The following is a 12330-nucleotide window of genomic DNA, read 5'->3' on the forward strand; positions in this document are numbered from 1 at the left end:
TTAAAAAATCATCTTAGAATTTAGAGATTTTTTTCCTGCATTGCTTTGGAATTACAAAACCCAGAGAACACAGGGCTTAACATGTCAGACTGCTTGATGTTCTCAAATGGAAAGCTGCCACCCTATCTAAATACTTTCTCAAGAGTTCCCGTCGTGGCACAGTGGTTAACGATCCGACTAGGAACCATGAGATTGCAGGTTCGATCCCTGGCCTTGCTCAGTGGGTTAAGGATCCGGCGTGGCCGTGAGCTGTGGTGTAGGTCGCAGACGCGGCTCGGATCCCACATTGCTGTGGCTGTGGTGTAGGCCAGCAGCTATAGCTCCGATTCGACCCCTAGCCTGGGAACCTCCATATACCATGGGAGTGGCCCAAGAAAATGGCAAAAAGACAAAAAATTTAAAAAATTTTTAAAAATCATTAGGAAAAAACCTTTCTCCATGAGCTTATTTAAGAGAAGGAAATATTAGTCATCTGATTTTGGTTCCTATCTTTAGGATCTGGAGAATTCTCTCTCGGATCTGCTTAGTGCGAACAGCATAGACAATGGGATTGAGGATTGGAGGAATGAGGGGGTAGAAGTTGGCCAGCAAGGTGTGGATGGGAGGAGGCACCTGGCGACCAAATCGGTGAATGAGGGAAGAAACAGCAATGGGAACATAGAAGATCAGGATAGCACAGATGTGAGAACCACAGGTCCCCAGCGTCTTAAGCCTGGCCTCGGGAGTAGTCAGCCCCATAACAGCCCTGCCAATCATCACATAGGAGGCAGCAATGGCCACTGAGTCTAGGATCAAGACCAGAAAGCCAATGCCCAGCCCATAGATATTGTTGACCCTGCTGTCACCACAGGCCAAGGTGACCACAGCCATGTGCTCACAGTAAGAGTGGGCGATGACTCGGGCTTTGTAAAGAGGTAGCCGCAGGCGGATCATCAGAGGCAGGGGTCCAATGTAGAGAACACCCCGGAAAAGGGCAGCTAGCCCCAAACGTCCCACCACAGTATGAGCGAGCACCGTTGTATGACGTAGTGGGCCACAGATGGCTATGTAGCGGTCAAAAGCCATGGCAAGGAAGATGCCTGACTCAACCGTGGCAAAGCAGTGGATGAGGAACATTTGAGCCAAGCAGGCGTCCAAGCCAATGTCACCAGCACCAAACCAGAAGATCCCCAGCAGTTGGGGCATGGTGGAAGTGGACAGAACCAGGTCAATGACGGCCAACATGCACAGGAAGAAGTACATGGGCTGGTGCAGGCTACGCTCCACTCTTACCACAGCCAGAATGGTGACATTCCCCACCACGGCCACCAGGTACATGGAGCCAAAGGGGATGGAGAGCCAGGTGTGCAGGGACTCCAGTCCCGGGAAGCCAGTGAGCTGGAAGGAGCTGGGTTCTGAGCAGACATTATGAAAAGTGAGCATGGCTGAGTGTAAATGAACCTTCTCACTCATGCCCTGAAATGCAGTAGAATTTTTTTAAATAAAAAACAAGAGTATTAGGTCCTACAAATTGAATGGAATCATTGACGAGAAGAGAGTCTAAATTTTCTTCAAAGCATAGAATGTCATGCCATGTTATTAAACATATGGCATCCACAAGTTTACCAAGCACAAGCCAAATATTTTTTACTTAAATGTGAGTGTCTTTATGCAACATGACTCTCAAGGAGTAATGTTCTTGCCCCAGTGAAAATGACCTAAAGACAACCATGTGACTAGTCATTTAACTCTAAGTTGGTGCCGTGTATTTCACCAAATCCTATTAGCACAATTCAGAGTGAAGGTTCCTTGATAAGAGACATATTGACCCTGAAAGGTACAATGACAGACTCTGGGACTCTAGATGGATCACTGGAACTACCCAGAATCTGTCACAGCTTAATTGTGGGGCCAGCATTAGTTACTGGATGAACTGGAATGTTTAGTCTGTAGGCCAAAATCACAAAGTAGATGTGGGCTGGTGGAGAAGAGAGACTTTCCAGAGGGTGTAAGAAAGTGAATTCCGACAGGTGAGAGAGCTGGTCCCTGGAGCTCAGTTTGTGTGTCTGCTGGAAGGTAGATCCCTGCCAGGGCTTTCTGCCTTCTTCATGGCTGAATATGAGGATGAGATTCCGGAAGTGGAGAGGGTCCTCCAAGGAAGGAAAAAGGTAATATTCAGTGAGGACCCACATTAAGCCTAGATGATTGTTGGAGCAAAGAAACACTTGGTCCAGAGCAACTGTCTAAAGAGGAAATGTATAGCTAGAAAGATGATGTAGAAATACTTCTCTTTCCAGAGTCTACGGGCTCCTAGGGGAAGGTGTTCCTGTGTATGACAGAGACATCTCAAGGAAAGAAGCATGTAAGAAGCTCTGCCTTCTACATCTTGAGCCTATTTGAACACAGAAGAGTAGGCATCATCTGTGCTTTGGAATTTTCCAGATCTGATTTCAGATCTTGGCAGTAGGAGCTGCAGGCAAATTATTCTATCCCTTTAGTGAAATGGATTTGACCTTGTTCTACAGCAAGTGTAAATAGTGTGGCATAGAGAATTAACACTAAGCTTTGCCTCTTTAGGCAGCCGAGACTAATGTGTAAAACCAAACCTACACTGAACAAACATCAAGGAATTTTGGAATGTGTCTCTCCAGGTGGCCACGGTGCTGGGAAGATGACAACTTCTGTCAGCTGGTTGTAGTGACTTTATCCCACGGAATTCCTCGGCATGAGCTGGGTTTGCTCTCCATCTCAAGCTTCTCATAGGCGACTGTGATGAGAATAGGAAAGGTGTTGGCAGCAGCAGGAACAAGGGAGTCCCTGGGGCAGGGAAGGAAAGGATGCACAGGACCCCAGCTGGGACTGAAGTAGCCAGGAGGGGTGAGGCAAGGGGGCGGGTGGGGGGAACATGTCTGGGTTTCTTTCCCCGGTGTGCTGGCTATTCTGAATGTGTCCCTCTTGGTACCCGTTCTGTGTCCCCAGAAGCTGCCATTTATGGGCTACTGCTTTTCTTTATTCGTCCAGTTTCTAGGTGGGCTCAGCCAGTGTGAGGCACCATCAGGAGATAAGAGGGTGAGACCAGAGATCAAGAGGAGTTTCCCAGTTCCCTCCCCACCAGGCACACTTGGCAGTGTGGTGCTTCCTCCCAAAGGCCACGGCTCCCGAGAAGTGACCCCATCCCCACCCCAACACACACCTTTGTGTTCGTCCTGGCAACTGCACCTTCCCTTACCTGGTAGGTCTGAGGTGATGCTGCTCACTGTGGTTAGTCCTGCCGTGAGCTCCACCATCCTTGGTCGGTTTCCCTAGCCCTTCCCAGGCTTCTGCAGATGGTCTCTTCAATTGCCCCCTTAACTGTGCCACTTCTTCTCTGGATACATGGGACCAGATCACAGTGGTATGCAGTCTTCTCCCGTATCCGCTCTTGAAAAGCTGTCTGCTTCCGCAGGAGGACACGTAACCTGAATGTTGACAGCCTCACAGAGCCAGTTGCAAAGGCACAAGCGCTATGATCTCCTGGTAGCCAAGGGCTGGGTGGTCCTGACCGTGATCTAGATTTACAATAACAGGGATGTGTCTACTCCACCCATAGCTCCTATTGAACTGTCTTTCATAACTTGATATTGTACTAAGCCAAAGTATAACCCTTTGAGAAAATGTTTTACTTCTCGAAAGGGAGAGTCATTGAATAGAAAAATCAACAGGACTTGCCAAGCAAGTTTACCTTTTGTTCTGATGCTGTCCCCCTTGGGGTGGTTACCTTCCTCCTTGTTAGTGGGGAGGCTGCACTGGCATCTTTAATTCCTTCTAATGCCATTTAAGTCCCAGCAGTACTGAGTCACACCCTGGGGCAGTGGTTTCCATCTAGCTTTGGGCAGAGAAGTCACATTGTAAGAGGATCTCACTATACAAATAAGAAATTCAATGTTTACCTAGAGAATCATGGGCATAAGTGATTTTCTTGAAGGCAGACAGGCCTTTGCTACATCCCAGACCTTCTAAGAGCCAAACTGGACATCCTCAGTTATTTTGAAAGGGCCTCAAACCTTGGGGAATGAGCAACTGTACTTACTCCTCTCCTCTCCTCTCCCTGACACACACTGAGCTGTTTTCCTGATGGATGTTCATCTCTACTTTACTCTTCCTCTTCATCCCTGGAAACATCATAAAAACTGAGAAAGGGTACCCATGATGGGAGGGGTGCTCTTCAGCAGCGGGGTGGAGGTGGGCTGAGCCTTGGGGTTGGATTTGCAGACTGTAATTCGTTCCCTAAGATCCTAACACTCCTTAACTTATGCCTCTCATGTGCAGCCCTCACACCTTAAACACAGCAGAAGGAGGCTACTGCAGCTTCTGTTCAGGGTGCTGTTGGTATAAAGGCTCTTGTCAGGACAGCTCCTACTTGCGCTCTACCTGAATAGATTAGCCAAAACTGACCACAAGTTTTTCCATTCTCAGCCTTCTCACAAGTTTCCTAGATGGCTGAATTTTTGCACTTCCCGACAGAGACAAGTTATTTTTCTTCTGACAACCAATGTTCTCTCCTGGAAAACTCATCTTCCTCACCTGGCTAGTCCTTAAACAGCACATCACCATGGCTCAGGTATCATCCTAAAGAAGCCCATCTTTGTGCTGTGCACACACCCAGCACTCTGAATGGCCTCCATACCTGGGTTTACCCAAACAGATGTGAGCTCCATGAAAGTAGGAGGCATGTCTGTCTTATCTCTCTGTAATCCCCAAGCTGGCACACTTCCTGCTATGTTGAATGAGAATAAAACATTATGCCTTTTTAAGACAACTGGCGGTGTTTTTTAGGGTCCTGTATTGGCATTAGTGAACTAGAGGCTTCTTCAGCCTCTTTATGTGTGGCTTTGTGTGGACTCCACCCTTTCTAAGTCCCCTTCCAAGAGAATTCCTTCTCTCTGGGTTGTGAAGACCAAGACAGGAGCATGATCTAACCTGGGGTGCCCAGAGGTCCCAAGTCCGTCCATTCTCAGGCTGGGAAACTTTGCTCATGTGATGACCTTTGCTCCTTTTCTGGATTTTCCTTGTTAGATGCTTTACCCAGGCTGGGTAGTGTCAGTAAGAACCTCAGGCTCTGCTAATGCCTCTGAGGCTTGGCACTTATAAGCATTCTGCTCAGCAGGCAAGGGCATTCTTACTTGTATCTTTTGGCTTCCTCAGGAGTGAAAGAAAAAAATCAGGCTTTGTCCCAGAAACCTAAATTTCATTTTGCACACAGTATCTAAATTTAACACAGCTATCCATGGCATGTAAGGATTAGTCAAGAGAGGTCTAGGTCTCTGGAGGACGGACCTTGTAACTGAGTCATGATCCCTTGAGTCTAAATCCAGCTTTTGTTCTTCTGATGTGCCTAGAACCTGGAGCTAGTCTAAGAATACCAAGAAGAAATCATAAACACTTCTCTAGAGGAGAATGAAGAATCCTCTTGGGACTAGAGCTCAGCCTTACTGTTAAGTCTTCAAGGAAGTCTTAGATCCTTACAGCTCTTGGAGGTAATGAGAGTCCTTAATGAACTTCCAGACAGACAAATGGCTGTTAGGTAAAAATGAGATACTGCAGACTCAGCCCCTTCCTCTGGTTTACAAGGTGAGGAAAGGACCTCATGGACTTGGGTGGAGCCATGCATTCTCACATCATTCTGGACCTTACCTTCTCACCCTAAAATCCCATTTCTTAGGAAGGAGGAAAGCCAGAGAGCAGTTTATCCCCTGGTGTGTTGTAATGAGATGCTCATGGGTTGTGGCTCATCGCGCTTTGGGACATGGGGCAAGACATGGCCTTTGAAGCTCCAATGGCTTGACTTTGCAGGCCAGCTCTGTGACTTACCCACTGGGTAACCTTGAACAAGTTGTTTCACCTGCACTTCAAGTGTCAAATGGGAATAATATCTGGTGCTGGGTGGCTTTTATAACTGAGATACTGTATATAAAGAGACTAGTAAGAAAACAAACACACCAGGTACTTACACAGTATCATTATCACCATCACTGCTATTTCTGTCTCTGGGAGGGATTAAGCCTGGAGAGCATCCTTAAGGGTCTCCTTCAGACCCAGACCAGAAGCCAGTGTGGTCAGGGCAGGGGGTAATGAGGTAGAATGAATAGAGAATATTTAAATTTTACTCCTCCTTCCCTTTCAGAGGATCCAGAGGATCTGGCACCTCAGGAAAAGCTAGGAACTTCCAGAAGTGTATGCTACCTGTTCCCCATTCTTATAATTTGCATTCTATGTAAAACTGCTTGTGATTTCTTCAGTATCCAGGGTTATTTCTTGCTTCTGTGCCTGTACACATGTTATGCCCTTAGCCAAGTAGGAAATGATATTCCATACAGGTGCGTATTTAGCTTTGGCAACTTGCGTCAGTAACCAACTCATCTAAGTGATGTACTCAGCCTTTAGAGTTTAATAGGTTAGCAATGTTTCTTGCCCTTAGCCAAGTAAAAGTAGGAAATGATATTCCATACAGGTGCGTATTTAGCTTTGGCAACTTGCGTCAGTAACCAACTCATCTAAGTGATGTACTCAGCCTTTAGAGTTTAATAGGTGAGCAATGTTTCTTGCCCTAACCCATGATATGAAGAAATAAGTATTCAATAAATCAGTGTTTGAATCATTAAAATCTAAAGTAAGTCTCCTCTCTCTTAATAATTTAACAGCCTAATCTGACATTTCCTAACTAATGAGGAAATACGCATGAGAGATGCAGAGGAGCTTTAGACAATAACTTCTCCATAGACTGTATCTTAAATCTATACTAAATAAATGAGTTGTGTATTCAGCCTTAGAAGCAGAGATGAATCAGAAGCAAACCCTCTCCCTCTGCTCCCTCCACCACTGCCCAGGAGAGGGCACTGGGCCCCAGGGTGAGATACCAATGGCAGACTGGGAAACATCAAGCTTGGTGTCACTAAATACCTTAGTCCTTCATTTGAGTGTGTTGACTTGTGTGCTGACTTGGAGTCAGTCATTGGACTCTTGGCTTCCTACACAGGTCAATCAAAGCTGAAGAGAATGTGCTGAGTCGGGCCAACATAACAGGAACCCAAGATGTGTAGCTCAATTTCTATTTATAAATTGAATGTTGGATTTCTGCTCTATGGCCTTATCAATGAGTTGTTACTCTTGCTCTGAAATACACCATTTTTCATATACAACTCTAGGGGGGAAAAAAATAGAACTCTAAGCCTATTAGTCCAGGAAATACGGTGGATTTTATGGGAATAAATATTCGAGTGACACAAAAATTCATCTTCTCTGAAGCTAGAAGATTCTTATTCATAAAGAGGGATACTGATGCTCAGTATAGGTAACGCATTTTCAAAATTCTTGTAAGTGATAAGGACCAGGATATGGAATCAAACCAGAGTCCATCCCTGTTTGAGGAAACTGGTATACCAGAGTGGTTAACAGCATAGGCTGAGACCGCATCTGTCTGATTCTAATTTCCAGTCCTAGGGACTAGTAAGAAAACAAATACCAGGTGCTTACACAGTGCTGCTACCATCACTGCTATTTTTGTCTCTGGGAGGGATTAAGCCTGGAGAGCATGCTTAAGGGTCTCCTTCAGACCGGGAACCCATATGGTCAGAACAGGGGCTAATGAAGTAGAATCAATACAGAAAATTTAAATTTTACTCCTACTCCCCTTTATCCCTGGATCCAGTTAGCCCTGTACCTGAACTCTCATATTCTCGTCTGTCCTTGATAGCCACCCCTGAATTTTACCTCTTCTGTGAGCTCTCCCAGATTCTTTATCCCTGTATCCAACTCCCTGAATTTATCATGAATTCCATGTCTAGCCTTCGTCCTACCCACAAACTATCTTTGAGGCTAAACCCATCCACTCCCTAGCCTCCCGACATCCCCTATTCTGTAGGATATTGACAGTCTCTTTTCTGTGTTTTCCAGCACCTGGGAAGATTGTTTAGAGTCTGAAGCAACCGTGCATATATAGTTAATACAGGAATCACCTTCAGATAGACATGCTCATACATATTCCTATTTGGCTGGTAAACACTTGGCTATATCAATTGATTTGGGTATCAGAATGACTTGGCAAATATTAGGTTGTGTAATCTTAATTTAAAATTCTTAGTCGTTGAGTAAAATCCTCACCCCAGGCTCACCAAGTACTCCTCCTGTCTCATGGTCTCAACCCCTTACTGCCTTGTGATGCTGTAAGTTGGTTCCTCTGGCTGCCGTCTCCCGGCCAATCTCCCTGTTTTATTTTTATGAAAACAGTGCTATGAAAGAGGAGCTCTTATAACTTCTCAGGTCATGAAACTGAGGCACAGAGAGGCTAATTTGCCTGAGACTTATATAAGGAGTAGTGGAAAAGTGAAAGTTTGAGCTTCAAATACCCTAGGTTAAAATGGTACAATTTTCACTCCTACTCTACTAAGAGTATTATGAAGGTAGTCAATTTTTTCTACAACTATCGATAATTTCTTTAGCCTTTTGTGATAAATTACAGCAATTTTTTTCAAATGCTGATTCCTCCCTGCATACCTACCTAGAGCAAATCTCGCTTGTTTGCTGTGCATATTCTTACACATTGGTGGACTTGGTTTGATAATGTTTTACCAAGAATTTCTGCATCTCTGCTACCAGTAAATCATATGGGTTAGGGGCCTTGTATTGGAAGGTTAATAGACAAATTCTTTAAAAAACATATTCACATTTATTTCTCCTTGTTTTGAGTGTGATTGTGTTTTAAGGAAATTGGTCCGTTCACGTAGGTTGTTAGATGTATGGGTATAAAGCTGTTCAAAATACTCTTAACATTCATGGGAATAATAGTGATGGTCTTTTAATTTCAGAGAGTTAAGACACAAGCATGCTATTTTTCTTTTCCGAAATGAGTAACTTGCATGTTTTTAAACTGGCTAGAAATTTATCACTTCTGATTTTTTTAAGGAACTAGCTTTTGATTTCATTTACTTGCTCGGCTTCTTGTTTCAATTTCATTGTCTGCTAATTTGTTTGCTTTAGGCTTAGGTCACTCTTGGTCTAGTTTTTCAAAGTAGAAAGTTATTTTAGATTTTTCCTCTAATAGACACACTCAAAGCTATATTGAAGCACTACTTTCACAGCAGCCCACAAATTTTTATATTTATCTTTCCTTGAGTCTTTGACCTGTCAATGGAGGAAAAAAAAAAAAAGTCCAACATGAGAGCTGTGAGTTTAGCTTTATTTGGGGTCTACTTATGACTATGGCCCAGCATAGAGCCTTTCAGATCTCTGCGGAATTGCTCTGAAAAGGTAGGGGATGGACTATCAAACACTTGTTGGTAGATGGTTGCTGCTAGTCCCAAGAAGGTTGCTACTAATCTTGGAGCACAGATGTCTCCATTGATGATTTTAGTGCTTTTCTAGCTATGAGAAGCTGTGAGAATTCTGGGTTTATAAAATTTTCTCATGAAAACTTCTAGCTAGCCAAAGTCCTGTTCTACCAGACTTTTCTAGAGGACAGAGTTCCTCAGTCCCCATCTCCTTTTAGGAGTAGTTAAAAGCCAGTGACTATGGGGGCTAGTGACCTCATTCTTGTGGCATCAGGGGGCATGCAATGGTCTTTAGCTAGCAGTGCTTCCTCATGATCATAAACTTGATCATAGTTTGGAAGGCATTTCATGACCAATGCCAGACAAGCTCATTCCTAGGTTGGGTGATGAATTTGATCAATAGGCCATTCAATGTGCTATTACTGAACTAGGCCCTATTAACAGTAGCCAAAAGTCCCTGAACTCCCTCTTGTACTGGTCTGGTATCGTTCAGGAAACAATGCCTTCTTGTTGCTTCCGCCCATATCTACAGTTACGCTATTACAGTTGTTGATCTTCTGTAGAATGACCAACCTGGTCAACTGCTTCAAGTCACCTAATCATTGGATCAGATACTCAGTCCTGTGTGTGGTAACACAAGAAACAAAAATCTTGTAAAATAGAAGACAAATGATACAGGTACGGTAGTAAGGTCATAAGCAAGAATTTATGCCAACAATTTTCATTAGGTGCTATACAGTTCATCTCCAAGTTGTCTGATGTAGTCTGTCTGTACCAATTGTTTAAGGGAAATGTTTACAGAAGCATTGTTCATAAGGCTCTCAGCCCAATTTCATGGTGTTATTTGCCTCTTATCCTTAGTAAAATTTAATTATTCCCAAATAAGAGCCCCTAACCTTTGATCCTGACCAAACTCAGCTGAACTTCTGTCCAGAAGTCTTGGGCCTGGAGAGGTCTCTTGGGACATCTAATTCCTTTACATGATGACCCCGTTTCCTACTTTACATTGACCTAATTTCTTTGTGTCCTAAGAAAATTGGAATACATTAGAACTCCAGGAAATGTTCTGATGCAGACACAGGGAGAAATGACAACACAAGGGAAGCACAGTTCATGTGCTTCTCACCCAATAATCAAATACTGAACAAAAAGGCAACCTACGAGGTGTAACACTGCTCACAGAATCTTCGTGATTATCATGACCTGAGGACAAGCATCCCTTTATTCTCTGTTGGTTTCCCTGACAACCTGCCCTATCCTTAAGTGCATATCAAAAGTCTAACGTAAACCAGCTATGCTAGAAAGGGGCCTGTTATGACTAATAAGACATCCCTTGTGTCATTATGGTTCTGAATCATTTTTGGGAACTGAGGCCTAGAGACCAAATACTGCAACCAAAGATACTCCCATTGCTGTTATCCCTCAGAAAATTCCAAGGGATTTGGGAGCTGTGAGCTTAGGAACTACAAATGAGGAACAAATATATGTAAGAACTAGATGAGGACATGTGGATGACCTAAATACATTGCTTTTAAATCACAACATTGAAGTCCACCCCTGATCTCAGAACACAGATCCTTCACAGCCAAATGATCACACATCTGGGAGCACTTAAATTTGGTGTAGCACTTGAAGATCAGATATCACTATAGTGCCAACAAAATGTGCCTAACATTTGGAGAGGTCAGTTTGGGGAAGGAATTATTTAAAAAAAAAAAAAACTCCCTTGTTCTATAAAGCCATTACATTTTTACTTTCCTGTACTAGTTTGATTAGTCTTTCTCTCCATTATCTATACTACTTGTACCTCAAACTTGTGCAGAACTATTTTGCATGGAAATCAGCAATGAGCTAGATCCAGTTCTTCCTCAGGGCAGTCATTTTCTATAGATATTATGTCCCGAGGAGACTATAATTTGATCTCCCAATACATTTGATCACCCATTGGTATTATAAGACATCCTTATATGTGTTAGCTTAATCTTAGCAACAATGCCACTGATACACAGTATCACAGTATGGCCATGGTGCAATTCAGTTTCATTACAGAACAAGCTAGGGAGGATTACAGAAGCATTTGCTCTGCCTTCCCAACAGAATCTGCCCTGGCCCCTATATCAGACATTTCTATTAAAAACAAAGAGTTGTTACAGTTGACCATGACTCAGTTATTTCTGGATTCCAAGTTAACTAAGGACAAATACTCATGTCACGGGCTCATACTGAGACTGGTCTCTGTTGTGTGCTATATGACCCGGCCCACCTCACTTCCCTCCCATGGGAAGGATCCAGGTGGTCCTTTGGAGAGGTCAGTTTGAGGAAGGAATTATTTTAGTTCCTACCCCTAATCACAGTACAACAGAATGTGTTTTATTTCCACCTGTTCTGGGGACAAGAGCAGTCATGGTACATTGACGTGACTTCTAAATACCTCGAGACCTTCTATTAACTGTACTGCAGGGGGCTCTTTCCTGAAATCAAGACAGGAAAACCATCTTCAGGATCAATTACTCAGCACTAGCCTCCTTTACCCTGTTGTATTTTTTTTTTTTTTGTATGGATGAAACGAGATCTAGAACTGCTGAGGCTGTGAGTGGTACAACTTTGCTGAAGCCTCAGTGGTCTAATGCTGGTTTTTATGAGCCACCTGCCTTTCCCCAGCCACATGGGACTACTGTACAGAGAATTGTCGGTACCAGCCCTCCAATTTCCAGTATGCCATTAAAATAACAATCTCTTCTTGTCCACCAGTCTTCCACATTGTTTTAAGTTGTGTGGGCTTGGGCAGTGTTAGTGGTTCCCATTTAGTATCTCCAATTAAACCTGGCCTGAGAATGGACTGACTTGCCTTCTGTTTACAAAATTAGGGGAGGCAATCCCCAGTTGGACCTAACAGCCATCCCAACAATTCACATAAAGGAGATGTGATCACCTCACAAGCTATTCAAAATACCAACTTTCTTCCAAACTTTCTCCCTAATCCCATCAACAGTTGTAACTCCATATCCTCCCAATCTTAACTTGGATTAAAATTAAAGGCAAAATT

At 43.7% G+C, this 12330-nt stretch overlaps 1 protein-coding gene across 1 annotated transcript; it reads right to left on the reverse strand.

Annotated features, from left to right (window-relative positions):
• Nucleotides 1-434: 434 nt before the first annotated feature.
• On the reverse strand, nt 435-2735 carry LOC125111519 (olfactory receptor 52M1-like). The gene has a single exon (XM_047753479.1). It carries the CDS (start codon nt 1450-1452, stop codon nt 469-471), a length of 984 nt encoding a protein of 327 aa, XP_047609435.1. The 5' UTR covers nt 1453-2735; the 3' UTR covers nt 435-468.
• Between the last annotated feature and the right edge of the window lie 9595 nt (nt 2736-12330).

The sequence above is a fragment of the Phacochoerus africanus genome, chromosome 11 (assembly GCF_016906955.1).
Source record: "Phacochoerus africanus isolate WHEZ1 chromosome 11, ROS_Pafr_v1, whole genome shotgun sequence".
NCBI lineage: Eukaryota > Metazoa > Chordata > Mammalia > Artiodactyla > Suidae > Phacochoerus > Phacochoerus africanus.